Raw genomic sequence first — 16,825 nt, forward strand, 5'->3', positions numbered from 1 at the left:
GGCGTTCCTGTGAGTGGAGACAACCCTACCCTACTGAGGGAGGAGTCAGGGCAAGGAGCTGGATGGATCAGACCCAAATGCCAACTGAGGGGGCCTGGAGATCATAACAGCCACCAGGGATGCCCAGGGCATGTGGAATGGAACCCCGGAAGCAGTGGGGCATCCTCCCTACCAGGCAGCAGCTTGGTCTGGTGAAGCCCATCTACCAGGCAATCCCTTTCCTCCTGCCCCTGGTATCTTCTCCCCCACTCCCTTGTTCCCTCCCCTCCCTGGCTGCTTCCTGCTATATCCTGTACCTTTGCCCTCTGCAGATGAGTAACGCCTCTGAGCTCCCAGGCACAGATGTCCCCCTGGCATCAGCAACCTGGCCACAGGTCAGCCTCTCACTGGCCACACCCACCATGCCCGGAGGGTCACAGACAGACCGTATGGGGAACAGCTCCCAGGAGACCCCCAAGCTCTTCCTTACCACCTCACTGGCCCGGGGCATCTCAGGCATCTTTGTCTGGGCTGCACTTCTACTAACCTGCCACCAGGTAAGCCTGCCCCACCCGTGGCCCTGCTACCTCAGGACCCTGCTCAACATGGGGCCTTCCTCAAGCCACTGCCCCAGTGGACACAGGAGAGGTGAAGCGGGATCAAAGGGACTATGTCTGGGGCACTCAGAGAAGGAGGCGGTGGTGGTGGGCTTGTTCCATACACAGTGTATGGGATTGAAGACTGAGAGGAGTCAAACTGATTCAGCCACCTCTCTCTACCAACCACAGTCTAAGTGTTTATACCCATTTCATTTATGAGAAGCCTGAGGTTCAGGGAAGTCAAGGTTGTCCCGAAGGCCTACATCCATAGCCAGCTCAAGAAAGGGCCTTATCTCTCCAGGGATACCACATTTCCATGAGTGCTGGTCAAGACCTGGATGTCACCCTGTGGGGGGTTGTGAGCCCCTCACCCAAGAGAGCAGGTAGCATGGCTCAGGTTGGCTTGAGGGGTTTCTTGTCCCCCTGGATCCCTTTATGAGCAGCCAGGGAGCCTCAAGTCATACACAGCCCCCACCCTGGGTCAGCCCATGAATGGAGGGACCAGGCACTCCCTGTGGGGGAGCCAGCATGCACAGTGGCCAGGAAGGGGTGGTGAATGGGTGGTGATTGGGCAGGCAGGAAGTGATGTCCCACTCAGGGATGGGCAGGGGGCCAGGAATGTTCCCAGTCAGGAGAACAGCACACACTAAAGCAGGGAGGGTGGTGGTCAGGTGAGTGGATTGTCAGAGGAGGGTGCTAGTCCTGAGCAATCAGGTGGGAGAAAGCAGAGAAGTTAGAGCTAGAGGACTGGAATACCAGTGTAGAAGTTGGAATTTCAGTACATGAGAGGATACTAGGGAGCCAAGGCAGGCTGTTGAGGGAGTGAGTACAGAGCTGTGCTGGCATAGGGTACAGTCAGGAAACTGGTAGGAAAGGAAGTAACACCCTGGGCATAAACCCCAGACACAATCAGACACCCCTGTCAGTAACAGCCATCTGCTGTGTGCATGTGTGTATGTGTTCATGTGCACATGTGTGTTTATGTGTGTGTGTAGCCCAACCTCTTTGAGCTGTCCAGCCTGACAGGGCTGACTCAGACCCCCTGGGCTTCAGCTTCTGGGACACCCCCTTGCCTTTCTCCCCTGCCCCCACTTGCAGGTCCTCTGTGAGGTAAGGAGTCCCAGACTCACCACCCATTTAAAGTGACACAGAACAGAGAGGAGCCTAAATCCACCCTTTACAACTAGGGAAACTGAGTTGGGCGAGGTCAGTGGACAGTCAAGGTTGCCCAGCTAGCTAGAACCAGTCCCAGGTCTGGCTGAGAGTGGGCACTGATAAGGGGCCACTTTTGCCTCTACTTGCACCCACGCACTGAGGTACACATGCTGCCCCTCCATACACTCCCCACCTCATGCACATGGCACCTTGGGTGCCTGGTCCCTCCCTACTTGCTTGACCCCCAGGTCCTCTCTACCTCTTAGAGACTTGGCTGTTGTTTCTGTCAAAAACACCTGCTGTATTTGTTGTAAGTGCTGTCGATTTGGTTTCGACTCAGAGTGACCCTGTACTTGGAACATCAGTTTCCAAGAGCAGCTGATGGATTTGAACTGTAAACCTTGCAGTTAATGTGGCTAGCAGTCTTATTATTGTACAGCACCACACCAGGGCAGTGTAGAAAGGGTTAAACAAAATCAAACACTTGCTGTCCCTCTGTCCAAGGTTAAGACAGTGATATGTCTCCGTTCTCTCCCTTTCTCTCCCTCCTTCCTTTGTTCTTTCCTTCTTTTTCTCTATACGTTCTTTTTTATTATGATAAAATACATATAACAAAGTTTGTCATTTCATCCATATCTAAGTGCACAATTTAGTGACATTGACTGCACTCACAATACTGTGTAATCATCAGCACTATTTCCCAACTTTTTCATCCCCCCGCCCCTCCCACACACACACACCACCACCACCACCAAGCAGAAACTCAGAACTTCTTGAGAAATAGAAGAAGACCACATTCCTTCCTCCCCAGTTTCTGGTTAACCGTTGATCTTTCTGTGTTCTGGGTATTTCATGTAAGTAGGGTCAGACCGTATTTGTCCTTTTGTGGCTTCTTTCACTCAGCATAAGGGGCTCTGGTGGTACAGTGGTTAAGCTCTTAGCTGTTACCCATAAGGTCAGTGGTTCGAACCCACCAGCCAATCTGTAGGAGAAAGATGAGGCAGTGTGCTTCTGTAAAGATGACATCCTTGGGAATCCCATATAGGGCAGTGTGTGCTGTACAATCAGCACTGGACTGAGAACCACAAGGTCAGCAGTTCAAACCCACCAGCTACTCCTCGGAAACCCTATACAGTGTCGCTCTGAGTCTGAACCAAGTCAACAGCACTTCAACAACAATTTGCCTTCTAGGGTCACTGTGAGTTGGAATCAACTCGATGACAGTGGAATTTTTTTTTCTAGCATGCATTTTGGAACCCTACTTGACTTGTCATGATGATTTTAAATGTTGCATTGTATCAGAGCATCCCCTTGTGTTATCTTTTTTTGAACACCCTTTTTCCTGGTTGTGTAATACTCCTTTTCATGGCTGCACCACTCAGAATCAGCCTGACCCAGGTGTTGTGCATGGGGCACCTCAGAACTTTTCACTGTGTGCCGCTGTGAGGCAGTTTGCTCCCATAAATATTGACAGCTTCAGAAACTACAAGGAGCAGTTCTACTCTGCCGGTAGGGCCGCTGTGAGTTGGAATCGAATCTATGACAGTGGGTTTGGATTTTTGGTTTTGAATAAGGTAAAAGAAAGGAACCCTGGTGGGTCAGTGGTCAGGCATTCTTCTGATAACTAAAAGGTTGGTGGGTTAATCCACCCAGCGGCTCCATAGGAGAAGGACCTGGTGATCTGCTCCCATAACAATAACAGCCTAGAAAACCTTATGGGGCAATTTTACTATCACCTGGGGTCGCTGTGAATCAGAATTGACTCGATGGCACCTAACAACAACAACATAGGGGAAAAGCTCAAGGTCCCTGGTGACTGTCTCAGGGACAGTGTTCTCTGTGGCTTGTTGTCTTCCTTCCTCACCGTCTGGCCTGCCGCTCCCACACAAGGCAAGGTGTCAGCATATGCATGCTTCCCCAGCACAGAAGGAAGGAGTTGGAGTGGAAGGCATAGACACCTACACTAAACCCCACCCCCTGCACCCCTTCCCAGATCTACCTGCACCTGCGTTCCTACACAGTCCCCAACGAGCAGCGTTACATCATCCGCCTGCTCTTCATTGTCCCCATCTATGCTTTCGACTCCTGGGTCAGCCTGCTCCTGCTGGGGGACCACCAGTATTACATCTACTTCGACTCTGTGCGGGACTGCTATGAAGGTGAAGCTGGGCTGTCGTCTCCCAAGGCTTAGACTGAGGTCCAGAGGGTCTGAAGCGGGGGACGCTGAGCAGGAGCTGGCCGGAGTCTCACATGGTCACTAATGGGGCATTGTTCAAGTGCTGAACTGCTAACTGAAAAGTGGGCACTTTGTACCCACCAGCAGCTCCATGGGAGACAAATGCTTTGGGAAAGATTTACAGCCTTGGAAACCCTATGAGTCACTGAGTCAGCTCTGACTCAATGGCAGTGGGTCTGGTTTGAGCCTCTGATCCTCCAGGCTTGAGCCTGTACTAGTGAGATGCATTTGGATGGGCTGGCTTGGTGGCAGGACTGGCAGTGTCTCCAGTGGTGTTCAATGGGGGTAAGGTGGCAGGCAGGCTGCCAGAAGCAGGACAGAGCCACCCTCAGAGGCAGTGACAGGATGCTGGTTTCAGAACCAGTGGGCATCTGCTGCCCATGGTGGCTCGTGGTCAGAGAGCTGAATCGGAGGGCACTCTAGGGTGGCCTGACAGGGCACATCCCCTCCCAGACCTCAGTGCCCTACTCCATGAAATGGACTTTTTCATGAGGGTGACCAGAGGAGGGGGTGGCTGGGGCCTCCATGCCTGACAGATACCTGTAGGTGGCTGTGGCTCTCTAGCTCTGAACTCCACACCTGTCCCCCACCCCCAGCCTTCGTCATCTACAGCTTCCTGAGCCTCTGTTTCCAGTACCTGGGCGGGGAGAGTGGCATCATGGCTGAGATTCGGGGGAAGCCCATCCAGTGAGTGCTTCCCACAGGGACAAGGACAGGGATGGGAATTGCTGAGCCCCAGCAGGGCCACCACACCAAGGATAGGGATGGGGGACTGGGGCCTGGCATCTGCAGAGCCCTGCCAGGGCCCTCTACATGGAGCCAGGCCCCTCTCAGGCGGTCCCTAAACCCAGGTCCAGCTGCTTCTATGGCACCTGCTGTCTGCGGGGTATGTCCTACTCCATCGGCTTCTTGCGTTTCTGCAAACAGGTGAGTGGGGTGGGAGGGGTCCCAGGCAAGCAAACCCTGCTGTGATGGCTCTCTGCCCACTATCCCAACCCTTTCTGGACCCATCCCCATGGCTACCCTCACCCCCTACCCCCAGACCACTTCCTACCCCCTTACTGGACCTGATCCCATGTCTGCCCTCACCCCTACCCCTGCCCCTGCCCTCAGGCCACATCCTACCCCCTTCCTGGACCCTCACCCCTGCATCCCACCTGTAGGCTACCCTGCAGTTCTGCATCGTGAAGCCCGCCATGTCTGCCCTCACCATTGTCCTGCAGGCGTACGGCAAATACCACGATGGGGACTTCAAGTAAGGTCTTGTAGGGGCCGCCAGGCACTTACAGCCCGGCTCAGATGACAGGGTGGGGGACAGATGAATGCCTCACTGTGTGAGGTGGGGAGGGCAGCAGATGCAGCCACTGACCTGGTACCCCCCCCCCACCGCGCGCCCCAGCATCCACAGTGGCTACCTGTACATCTCGTTGATCTACAACCTGTCCGTCAGCCTGGCCCTGTACGCCCTCTTCCTCTTCTACTTTGCTACCCGAGAGCTGCTGCGTCCCTTCGAGCCCATCCTCAAGTTCCTAACCATCAAGTCCATCATCTTCCTTTCCTTCTGGCAGGGTGGGTGAGTGGGCAGGGCCTGAGGACCCTCGCTCTGGGACTCAGTTTCCCCACTGGCACTGGACAGGTGGGAGTGCCCCTAAAGGCCTGTCCATTCTGCAGACCAGGAAGAGTGCTGGGCAGTTCGGGGGTGGGGGTGAAGGTGGGTCTTGGGGAAACTTCAGGCATCTGCTAGAGGGTACCCATTCTTCAGGCTTAGAGGGTACCCATTCTTCTGGCCCTGAACTCCCCTCTATGAGCCTAGGAGCCCTATGTCCCAGGGTTCTGTAGCCTCTGCAAGGTGGTGGTACCGCCCTGGGACAGCTCAGTGGGTCAGCCCCAGCCCCTCCCTAGGGCTGCTGCTGGCTATCCTGGAGAAGTGTGAGGTCATCCCCAAGGTGCAGGTCATTGATGGGAGCCTGGTAAGTGCAGGCACGCTGGCCGCCGGTTACCAGAACTTCATCATCTGTATTGAAATGCTCTTCGCCTCCATCGCCCTGCGCTATGCCTTCACCTGCCAGGTGTATGCGGAGAAGAAGGAGAACTCACCAGGTATGTGAGCAGCCATTCAGGGAGGGGGGAGAGAAGGGTAGCCTGTGAAGGGGGGTATCCACTCTCCATCCCCAGCACCATACCACGCTGGGCTCCACCAGCACACCCAATGCCTTGGAAAGCCACAGGTTGGTTTCTGGAGCCCAGGGGATATAAACTAGATGGGCAGGTGACCATCCCAGGGGCATCCTGCCTAGCAGTCTGTTGGCTTTCCAACATTGGGAAGTAGGCATGAGACAGGAGCCCCCAGCTAAAGGATTCAGGGTAGTCAAAAGCTGGGGTAGGTAGTGAAGAGAGGTCAGAGATCCAGGTACCGCTAGACAGACAACTACCACCATACTTGACACAGGACCAGACAGACTGGGAGACTGGGGCTGGCAGCCAGGTGTCCAGAGCAAAAGGGAGAGCCAGCTGAGGGGCCAGGTGGCCCCGTGTTCAGGATACTCTGAGTCCTAGTGCTGGTCTTGGCAGACAGGGCTAGGTCCATATGAGGGCAGTGGCTGCCCACCCTCACTGCCCTGCCTGCTTCAGCTCCCCCAGCCCCCATGCTGAGCATCTCCAGCGGCCTCAAGGAGACCATGAGCCCCCAGGACATTGTGCAGGATGCCATCCACAACTTCTCACCTGCTTACCAACAGTACACGCAGCAGGCCACGCATGAGACCCCGGGACCTGACCCCCACACCAGCCCGGCTGGTGGGGGCAACAGGAATCACAGTGTGGAGAAGAAGATGCTGATCACCGCCAATGAGCTCTAGGGAACCCCTGGTTCCCTTCTTGCCAAAGACCCACTCCCAAGCCACCTCCAGCCAGGAGCCCCCAGGGGCCAGGGGCCCTCTCCAGAGAGGCATCCGAGCAAATCCATTAGCCAGGGGACCACTGTGGGGTTGAGAGCTGGCCTGACCCTTTGTCTTTCACACAGTACCCCCTGTACACCCCAGGCTGCAGAGGAGCTGGGCACCAGTTGCTATTCCAGCATGACTGGAGCTGACAGACAGATGTCAGGACAGGCAGATGCAAAGAATAGGGGGCCCAGAGGTACAGGTCACTTTGGGGAGGGTGGGGGCTGAATGCTGGCCCTGCTGTCGTCTTTGTAGCCAGAGCAGTGTCTGGGGGACTGAGCTTATTTATGGTTGAACATTCTGGAATTTTCGTGTGGCCTCTAGTGTGCAGGGTCCAGATTTCTGTGGGGTCAGGAGAGGCCTCATGCTCTGGATCTAGGGGGTCCTACACTATCCAGTGGCTTTGGGGGGTTGGGTGACAGCCTTCCAGTTGTGCTGCTCCTTCAAGTGAGCACAGACTTTAAGATCCAGCCTTGGGCAGCTATCCCAACCGCCCAGCCTCAGTTTCCCCCCGGTAGCACCATGCATGCCAGGCCCTGAGACATTTCAGATGAAAGGCTGCCTTCTCACCATCTCTACCTTCCTCTCCTCTCTCACTGCCCCCATATGCGGCCAGATGCCTGGGGATTTAAGGAGGGGACACATTGTGAGTTCTGGGGATGGGGGCCATTGCATGACAGATAGGGACAAAGGTGCAAAAATGTAGTGGGCGGCTGGGGTCTGGAGACAGGTTGGAGAGTGTTGGCTCTGTAAGGAGCCCAGGAACAAGGTTCCAGTCCTGCAGCCCTGGGGAAGATGAATAGGACAGGCCAGGGTCGTAGGACTGACTGCCAAAGTCAGGGCCAAGAGCTATCAATCTCCTGTCATCTGACTCCCGGGGATGCAAAGCAGTGGCCTCTGGTAGGGTGGGGGTCTGATAAACAGGCCACACCACCTCCCCCTTCAGCCTGGCTTCACCTTATCGCATCCTCTGCAGCTGGCAGACCCAAGTTCCTCTCCAGCTGGGCTGCCCAGATCCCAGGGAGCTGTGTGGGGCAGGGTGGGAGCCAAGGTGGGGTACAGGGTCTGCCTATACCCTTGTCTCCCTCCCACCCTGAAAAGAGCACACCCCACCTGCATGCAAAGAACCTTGCTGGAGATGGAGAGCCCACCTGGAGCTGACAGGCAGTCTGAGGGCCAGGCTCTGGGTGGGAGTAGGAGTTGCTCATGTGAGCCACCAAGCAAGCTGGTGCCAAGGACCATTCAACTTAACTCGATAGCCCTGGGGGAGGGTCTGGCCAGAGGTCACAGACCAGGCAAGGAGAGGAGGGCACACTGGCCTTGAGTGAGGTCCCCTCATAGGACGATGCCCCTTCCTCCTGATTTCTGCCCAACATGACAGAGATGCCACAGGGTGGGTGACAGTTGAGGATGGGGTCCCACCTGTCCTGACTGTCCTGGCAGGGTCCTGATCCTAACAAGTGGTCTGCCTGTGTTCCCACCTGCAAAATGCTACCAGCGGACAGTCGTTTCCCACAGTGCACAGGGAGCTCGTGCCTGGGCTTTTCACTTGGAGAAGCAGAGACTCACCATCTAGAGGTTTTCAGGGAGCAGGCTGCCTCCACCTATGACTGTCCAGACCTGGTCTCACAGCCTGGGGGGACCCCCTCATAAGTGCACCCACTTCCCCATCAAGGGCTGGGATTGCGAAGAAATACCAGCCACACAGCGAGAGGCTCTGAATCCAGAACTCTTTATTGTTAAGGTACAAAAGCAGTTGCAGGGACAGATGCACAGCAATAAATTAGGTGGTGGCCGTGAGTCTGGGGGCCCGGCCAACCAGTCCCCCATCACGGAGTCTGCTCACAATAACTTAGAAAAGGTGGCACAGAAATAAATATTGAAATGAGATTATGGAGCAGCCATGGTGGTCGAGGGAGGGGAGCTGTGGGGGGCGGGGCTGTTATCTTTGAGGAAGCAGGATCCGCTTTGAGAAAGGACCCGGAACTTGGAAGCACAGGGGACAAAGGGGGAACAAACCCACATTACACAGAGGCCCGTTGCCTTTGCTCTTAAAAACAAAAATCCATGTTAAAATTGTATCAATGAAATCCCAACGATTAGAAGGGGCCTATGTCCTAGAGCCTGGTCCCCATCACTACGGCTGCAGCCTGGGGCCCATGCCTCACGGTGGCTCCCTCCACCCTGTGCTCCAAATCCAGCACCAACCAACCCCAAGAACCAACACTCATCCCTGCCTCCCCAGGCACCCAGGTGAAAAGAGCTTGCATCCACTATAGGGAGATCCTGTCCCATAGGGTGGCCGGCTGACCAGATTCTGGGGGGGGAGGGGACAGTGTGGCCCCTGCTGGAAATGGCAGGTGTGAGGTCAGGGAGAAGCAGGACACCCTCCCCCAACACTCCTGCTAAAAGAGTCAGCTCTACTCCAATAAAGATTTACAGTATCAAACGTGAAAAAAAAATTGTTATGAAAAATCTGTACGATAAAATGTGTATATAATTATATATATATATATATCTTTCTCTCTTTTTAAATTTCCCATGGTCCTTACTGATATCCAATATGGATTACCTACCATGGCTATAGTATGGACAGCTGTGTTTGGGGGGGAAGGTTTAAACCCAGGTCTTTTGCTCTTCAGGCCCCGGTGACCACAGCTCAGCCATGCCCTCAGACCCTCTTATGGCGCTAGACACCCAGCCTGGTCACAGGGGCAGCTTTTGGGGTCTTTGTTGTTGGTGACAGGGGAAAGGCCTAGACCTCTAATCATCCTGTGGTGGCTTACAGTCTGCATGGGACTCGACCTGACCACCACCCACAGGTCTTTTCTGCCCACCTTGAAGGGTAGCACCAGTCGGGAATATAGGGGGCACCCTCTGGAATGCCCCCCGGCCCCGGAAAAGGAAGCCCAGCTCATTGTTGAGGCTCGGAAACTCCAGGAAGAAAGCGTGAGGTTGTGGCTTCAGCAATGATTAAGCACCAAGTTGCATAGTCCTCCATCTGGTTGGGTTCACACCCACTAGGGCCTCCCAGCAAAGTTCCCAGTTACCTCCTCTCTCCGTCCTCCACTTCCTCAAATCCTCCACTCTCAAGGTTATCTGGCAGCAGTAACCACTGTCCTGCACCATCTCTGCACTCCCCACAACAGGCACACATGTACACACACACACATACGTACACACCTGCATGTACACACAGGCACCAACCCCACACAGACTCCACTTCTCCTCTAAGCTATTTTCCCCGAGACTGCAGCAGCCTGACCACCCCCTGAAAGCTGGGTCCTCATCCTCACTGAGGTGCTGGGGCCCCCCAAATCTGTTTGGAACCCACCACTGAGAACACTCCCCTTCAAAAGCCCTCTGGCCATTCTGCAGGATCTACTCCCTGGTGTCGGCCCCTGGAGCAGCTAGCTCACTGGCCACTGCAACTCCCTCAGCACATGAATGAACTCACAAACCTCTGCCCCAGCCAGGACACACTGCACTCCATACCTACCTCCCCCGGCCCAGGACAGGCTGTGCTGCACATGAGCAGGTCAGGGAGGGGTTTCTGCCCATGGACTGAGGGAGACAGATGCACTGGGCTTTGTCGCAGGTGCAAGAAGGGGAAGACTGAGGCCTGTGCTCCAGCCATGTAGCATGAACACACATGGATCCCATGTACAAGTCCCGATAGGGTGCAGAGGGGTCAAGGGCGTGTGTGAGTGTGTGCACGTGTGGTTGTGTGTGTGAACGCGCATATGCGCGGAGAACAGTGCTGCACACGCGGCCACAGGACCTATAGCTTCATCCCGAACCTACGTTCACTTTCCTGATGATTTGTCTGTGGCCGCAGGCGCCCAAGGAAGGGCACATGAGAGGCCCGCCCCACCCGCCAGACTGCTGGACTCTAGGATGCAGCTGAGAAGGGCACAGACGGGGAGGCAAGCTCCGCCGACTTGACTATGGTGATGACACTGGTGGTGGCCACCTTTGAGGGTGCCATGGGGCCACGCGCCACAGTGCGTGCGAAGGTCTGCAGGGCATCGTACTTGGCGCGCAGTGCGTCGAGCTCCAGCCGCATGCTGCTGTTCTCCCGCGCCAGCTTCTCCACCTCCTGCTGCAGCTCCACGCGCTGCCGTTCCAGCTCCTCCTTTTGCGTCACCCGCTTGATACGGCAGCTGGCCGCGTAGCCACGGTTCTTGAGAGTGCGCCGGCGCTGCTTCAGCCTTGTCACCTCCTCCTTGGTGAGGCCGCGCAGGTGCTGGTTCAGCTCGCGCACCGACATGCTCACCAGTTCATCATCGCTGAGCGCTGGCGAGTTCTCACCTGCCTCCTTCTTGACCTGCCAGGGCACAGGGAGTCGGTGGGTCAAATGGGGTCTGCGTGTGGGGTGGACAGGGCAGGTAAGTCACCTGAGGGGTTGGTATATGGGGTGGGTGGGCATATGGGTCTCCTGGGGTCCGCATGTGGGGTACTTGGGGCCTGTGGGTCAGGTGGGATCTGCATGGGGACCAGGGCCAAGGCAGTCTAAGTGGGCGTGTCTCCTGGGGACATGTGGGGTGGGCAGGACAAGTGGGTAGGTCAATCACCTGGGAGTCTGTTTACAGTGCAGACTGGCCTGTAGGCACTGAATATCATAGTGGTTGAGGGTCCCGCTCCCAGAGCAGAGGGTCCATCAGGCCCAGAGCTGACCTCACTGGACTGAGAACCTGCTCTCTTCCCCTCAGTGAAATGTAGAGGCCTCACAGAACCATGTATGGTGACGCCCCAAAAAGCTGTACCCTGAGACAGCCTATAGTCCCCATGGCCATCCTCAGACCAGGGAGTGGACAAGCTGTCATGGGGGACAAGGACAAGACCCCCCCCCCCCAATATGGCAACTCCTGGCAGCCAGGCACACACCATCCTAAGACCCTCCAGGGCCCACCAGGCACCAACACAGGTCAGGGATCCTGGTACTTCCTGTTCCTTACCCCCACCCCTGCCAGCTCAGGACACAGAGGGCCCCTCCACTGGCCCCAACTCCACACATAGCCTCCAGGGGCCCCCGAGACTCAAGACCCAATCGCTGCACACAGAGACCAAGAGGCCAGAACATGGCTGAGGCACCCCACCACCACTTCCTATCAGATAGCTCTGGGGGGCTTTTGGGGTCTGCACATACCCAGAGCAGGAGGGGCACCTGCCTTAGAAGTCAGGCTGAGTTCCCACCGCACCCTCTGCCCAAGAGTCACCTCCTGGTTGTCACCTACCTCTCCGGACTAGCCTGGCTGTGGGCTCATCCCCAGGGAGAATGGAGCACCCTGAGGTGACCATGCTGGAGATTCTGGGCAGGGACCCTACCCAGGAGAGGGAGGGCCTGGGGCTGGCCTTACCTATGACCTGAGTGGTCAGGGTCCTGCCCCCCTTACCTTTAACGCCTTGTTGGGTTTGGGATTCGTCGTCATAACCCGGCAGAGTCACTAGGACAGAACTGGTTGGAAATGGTCCCTAGAGAAACACCAGGGACCATGTCAATACCACCACTGAACTGGGAGGGGCCGGCGAATGGCTGACAGTCCATGGCCCCCTGGCTGTGCCCTACCCCTCCCTGCCAGACCAGAAGAGGTACTGGAGCTAGGACACCCACCACAACTATTGCCGACTGCTGCTTCTGGTCCTGGCTCGTTCGAGCCCTGCTGGCTCCATGGGAAGCCAGGGCACCCACTGTGGAGGCAGAGCAGCCACTGTACACCTCCCCCACTTGCTGACCATGCCTTCTTCCCAGAGCACTGTCCCCTCCCCCTGGGACAGTTCCCCACCCAGCCCTCAGATACAGACCAGTGCCCTGCGGACGCTGGTCCCTGTCACAGCTCTTGGACGCCACGGCCTCTGGCACAAGGCTGTGACATCACCTGCCCCCCCTGCTGCCCATACGCTATGACCCAAGGGAGCACAGGTCATTGGGCTGGGCTTGAGATGACTGCCAGGCTGTCCCACCAGCAGCAAAGCCCCTGAGGCTCTGTCTGGCATCCTCAACACCCTACCGGGACTGTGTTACACATTCTAATCATTCATGAAAATGCAGCCAGAGCCTCCCAGGCTCAGCTCCCTCCTGTGGTTGCCATGGTGACCCTGGGAATGGGCCAGCCCCTGTGGTCGCCATGGTAACAGGGAAGCCCAGCAGCCACAGGGATAGTGGGTCATGTCTGGCATGAGAGCTAGGGGGTCAACAGACAGTAAACTGACCCAAGAATGACCTGCAGCTGGGTGCATGCTGGAAAGTGCACTGCTGGCCTGGCTGAAGGGTCTCCAACGTCTCCAACACTGGGTGGACACGCAGAGAGGAGGGGTCCTGTGCCCAAGACAGAGTTGCTTGGCACCCATTCTCCCTGCTTCAACCTCCCCTCAGGACAGGGGCAGCAGCGAGTACACAGGGCTGAATCAAGTTTCCCCTCTCCCACCAAGGCCCGCCAGCCCCACCCTTCCAGGGGTTACAATCACAGGAGGGGATCCAGCACACAGACCCCAAGACGCCGGGATGGTAAGTCACCAGGGCACCCCTGCCTTCTGGGTCACCACCCTCTGGTTCACATAAGCCTTGTGTGGGTGAGACTCCAAGGGGTCAAAGCAGGCAGGGCAGAGCCTCTGAGGGGAAGACCACCCCAGAAGGAGCAGCAGCACTGAGGTGACCCCATCATTACTTGAGAGGGCTGGCAGGTGCCTGACGGAGGCTGCCTGTCTGGGGCCAGAGATCAGGGGCAACAGGGAGCCCCTGGGAAAATATCTGGTGGAACTGCTCTAAGGATAGCGTCAGCGTCCCGGCATAGCTATGTGATGAGTCACTGCTGTTTACAGAGAGCACATTCCCACAAAGCCGTCCCTGCCCAGCCAGGGTCAAGCCCTGAGGCTGCGAGGATGATTCTGCACCCATAGGGTCCAGCTTGGCTTTCGGGGTGACCCAGGAGGACAACACTATCCTCTTCCAAGAAACAAGGGCATGGCCCATTGACAACACCTGCTGCCCCCAACATGCCCAGCTCCAGGCCTGCCTCAGAGGTCCCTCCTAGGAACTAGAGGCCTTCAAGTGGGCCCCTACAGAACACGGCTCTGTAGGGTTGGGGAGGGTTGTTTTGTTTTGTTTTCTTCAATGGCTGCTTTTATAGACGTCAATTACTAGGCCTTTCTTATAAGGATTTTGGTTGGCAGCAAAGGGCTTTCCTATCTTGAGTTAACCATGAATCTCAATTCTTGTCTGTGTGTCTTTTACATCTGTCTATGTTCACGCTGTCCACTGTCATAGAATCGACTCTGGCTCAGGGCGACCTCATTTGTCAGTGAAGAACTGTGCTTTACAAGGTTTTCAATGGCAGATTTTCCGGAAGTAGACAGTCAGGTCTGTCTTCTGATGCACCCAACGTGGACTCAAACCTCCAGCCTTTAGGTTTGTGAACGAAGCATGTGAAGCATGTGAGCATGAGCAGCCAACCATGTGAACTGTTTGCACCACCTGGGGCTTCTCTCATAAAATAGGCAAATCTGACACCCACATCTATGACAAGCAGCAGCTCGGCCAGCAGTAGCTCAGTGGAAATCTGGAAGAAGCCTGAGACTGCTTGGCCAGGCCCTGCCCACTGAGAGGCTCGTACCTGAGGCACAGCTTGGCCCTGCCACCTTGGTGCTTCCTTCCTGGCCCTCAGCAGAGTAGCAGACAGGTCACCTTTATCACCTGAATCTAGAACACACACAACCAACATGTGTAGTACTGACCAGCCTTGAAGAAGTATAACCAGAATGCTCCTTAGAAGCTTCGAACATGTCGTCAGGAGGGACCAGTCCCTGGTGAACATCGTGCTTGGTGAAGTGGATGGCAGTGAAAAAGAGGAAGACCCTCCCGCCCCCCAACTAGATGGACTGGCACAGTGGCCGTAGCAATGAGCTCAAACATAACATCGTGAGGATGGTGCAGGACCGGGCAGTGTTTCAGTCTGTTGTACACAGGGTCACTATGAATTGGAACAGACTTGACAGCACCTCACAACAGTATTGGAGTCCTGGTGTGGCGCTGTGGACTAATGCGCCAGACTGCAAAGCTGTTTGAACTGCAAGGTCGGTGGTTCATGCTCACCAGCTGCTCCTCGGAAACCCTATACAGGGTTGCTATGGGTTGGAACCGCTTCGATGGCACTTAACAACAACAACAACAGTATTGGCCTAGAGTCCATGGGTAGAATGAATAGTTAAGTTGGAGATTAGCGTGCACCTAGAGGCAACTCAGAAGAAAGGCCTGGTAATCTACTTCCAAAAAGCAGCCACTGAAAACCCTGTGGATACAAGTCTACTCTGTCCACATAACTTGACAGCAACTGGTTGCTAGTCACTAACCTATAACCACTTTAAACATCCGTAGCAAGAGAAGGACAGTTGGGTTTCGAAAGGGGTTGGAAGAGTAGTTTTGTACTTGGAAGAAAGAGTTCAATGAAACCTTGCAGTGCGATGGTTAAGAGCTCTGTGGAAGAAAGACGTGGCTATCTGCTTCTGCAAAGATTCCAGTCTAAGAGACACTATGGGGGCAGTTCGACTGTGTCTTATGTGGTCATTATGGGTTTAAATCTCTATGGGAGCAGATCCCCAGAACCTTCTCAAGCGATCTGATACGTGGGTTCAAACTGCCAGACTTTCCAGTCAGTGGGAGTGGCTGTGTGCCACAGAGTGGGTTCCAACTCATAGCATCCCTGCATAGGGTTTCCAAAGCTGTAAATCTTTATGGAAATAGAAAAAGCCTCATCTTTTTCTCATGGAGTGACTGGTAGAATTGAACTGCTGACCTTGCAGTTGGCAGCCCAGCTCATCACCCACAATGCTACCAGAGTAGTAACAGAATGTTTAACCATCTTCACCCCACAGGGATACTGCATACCTCTTCTAAACCCCACATCGTATCTAGTGCCATCCAGTTGGTCCCAGCTCACAGTAACCCTGTGGGATGAGTAGAACTACTCCTGACAGTTTCCAAGGCTGCCAGTCTTTATGGCAGCAGACATTCCCATCTTGTTCCTGTGCATACCTGTTAGGTGAATGCATTTCTATTAGCCAACGAGGTTGGGTGTTTAACCAAAAGACAGGAACACACGCTGGCTTGTTTGATGTACAGCAAACATGGTTCAACAGGAAAAGCCATTTCCTCTTCAGAGAAAGGAAGCGCGTGTACACACACACACACAAGTGCACATGCTGGGAATGCAGTCAGACTCTGGCGGCTAGAGTTTCAAACACATCTGGGGCAGGGGCCACCAGGCGTCCCTGCCGAGAACAAAGATTGCCAGACCTGCATCCCCTCTGCTCACTCAGGAGAGGCACACTGCTTGAGGGACGTGCTCCAGGGTCTCCTAGGCACCCCAGGGTTGGAGTAGGTGGCTCCCATTAAACAGTTGTGAGACTGACCTTACTGATCCCACGAGCCACTCTGTGGGAGAAAGATGGAAGCCGTTCTACTATGTCCTACAAGGTCACTGTGAGTCAGAATCAAGTGGATGGTGGTGGTTTGGGTGGTGGTGTTAACTCCAGTGGCGTCCTGGGACAGTGGAAGTGGTCAACGTGCTTGGCTGCTCACTGGAAAGCTGGGTGTTTGGAGTCTACCCAGAGGTGCTTTCAAAGAAAAATCTAGAGATCCATTTCTAAAGAGGCAGCCATGGAAAACTCTGTGGAGCACAGTGGTCTGACTCCATACTGTAACTAACAATTAGATTTCCGGAGCTCCAGGGAAGGGGACAAATAGTCACAAGCTCAGCTGCTGACCAAAAGGTTGGGGGTTCAAGTCCACCCAGAGAAGTAAGCCCTTGAAAATCTTCGGGAGAGCCTCTCTGGTGTGACACACATGGCAAGGCGCTGGAATCGACTCTGCAGCAGCTGTTATTTTTCCATTTCAGTAGCTATTCACTGACCACCTC

The 16,825-nt window shown here is 55.2% G+C and overlaps 2 protein-coding genes across 2 annotated transcripts; one reads left to right on the forward strand and one right to left on the reverse strand.

Annotated features, from left to right (window-relative positions):
• Positions 1-311: 311 nt before the first annotated feature.
• Positions 312-6,827, forward strand: TMEM184A (transmembrane protein 184A). Its single transcript, XM_006859792.1, has 8 exons — positions 312-536; positions 3,727-3,892; positions 4,566-4,656; positions 4,821-4,896; positions 5,133-5,224; positions 5,369-5,538; positions 5,872-6,069; positions 6,601-6,827. The coding sequence occupies exons 1-8, from the start codon at positions 312-314 to the stop codon at positions 6,825-6,827; spliced, it is 1,245 nt and encodes a 414-aa protein (XP_006859854.1).
• A 3,963-nt stretch (positions 6,828-10,790) lies between these two features.
• On the reverse strand, positions 10,791-12,371 carry MAFK (v-maf avian musculoaponeurotic fibrosarcoma oncogene homolog K). Its single transcript, XM_006859793.1, has 2 exons — positions 12,308-12,371; positions 10,791-11,238 (listed from the first exon to the last, which is right to left on the reverse strand). Exons 1-2 carry the CDS (start codon positions 12,341-12,343, stop codon positions 10,804-10,806), a joined length of 471 nt encoding a protein of 156 aa, XP_006859855.1. The 5' UTR covers positions 12,344-12,371; the 3' UTR covers positions 10,791-10,803.
• Between the last annotated feature and the right edge of the window lie 4,454 nt (positions 12,372-16,825).

Source organism: Chrysochloris asiatica, unplaced genomic scaffold (assembly GCF_000296735.1).
Source record: "Chrysochloris asiatica unplaced genomic scaffold, ChrAsi1.0 scaffold00034, whole genome shotgun sequence".
In the NCBI taxonomy this organism is placed as follows: domain Eukaryota; kingdom Metazoa; phylum Chordata; class Mammalia; order Afrosoricida; family Chrysochloridae; genus Chrysochloris; species Chrysochloris asiatica.

Excerpts from the sequence above, each read along its gene's own strand:
- TMEM184A (XM_006859792.1), top strand. The coding sequence starts at position 312 with ATGAGTAACGCCTCTGAGCTCCCAGGCACAGATGTCCCCCTGGCATCA. Across the intron at positions 5,225-5,368 it reads TACCACGATGGGGACTTCAA|CATCCACAGTGGCTACCTGT; the intron begins GTAAGGTCTTGT and ends CGCGCGCCCCAG. Across the intron at positions 6,070-6,600 it reads GAAGAAGGAGAACTCACCAG|CTCCCCCAGCCCCCATGCTG; the intron begins GTATGTGAGCAG and ends TGCCTGCTTCAG.
- MAFK (XM_006859793.1), bottom strand. The coding sequence starts at position 12,343 with ATGACGACGAATCCCAAACCCAACAAGGCGTTAAAG. Across the intron at positions 11,239-12,307 it reads AACCCAACAAGGCGTTAAAG|GTCAAGAAGGAGGCAGGTGA; the intron begins GTAAGGGGGGCA and ends GTGCCCTGGCAG.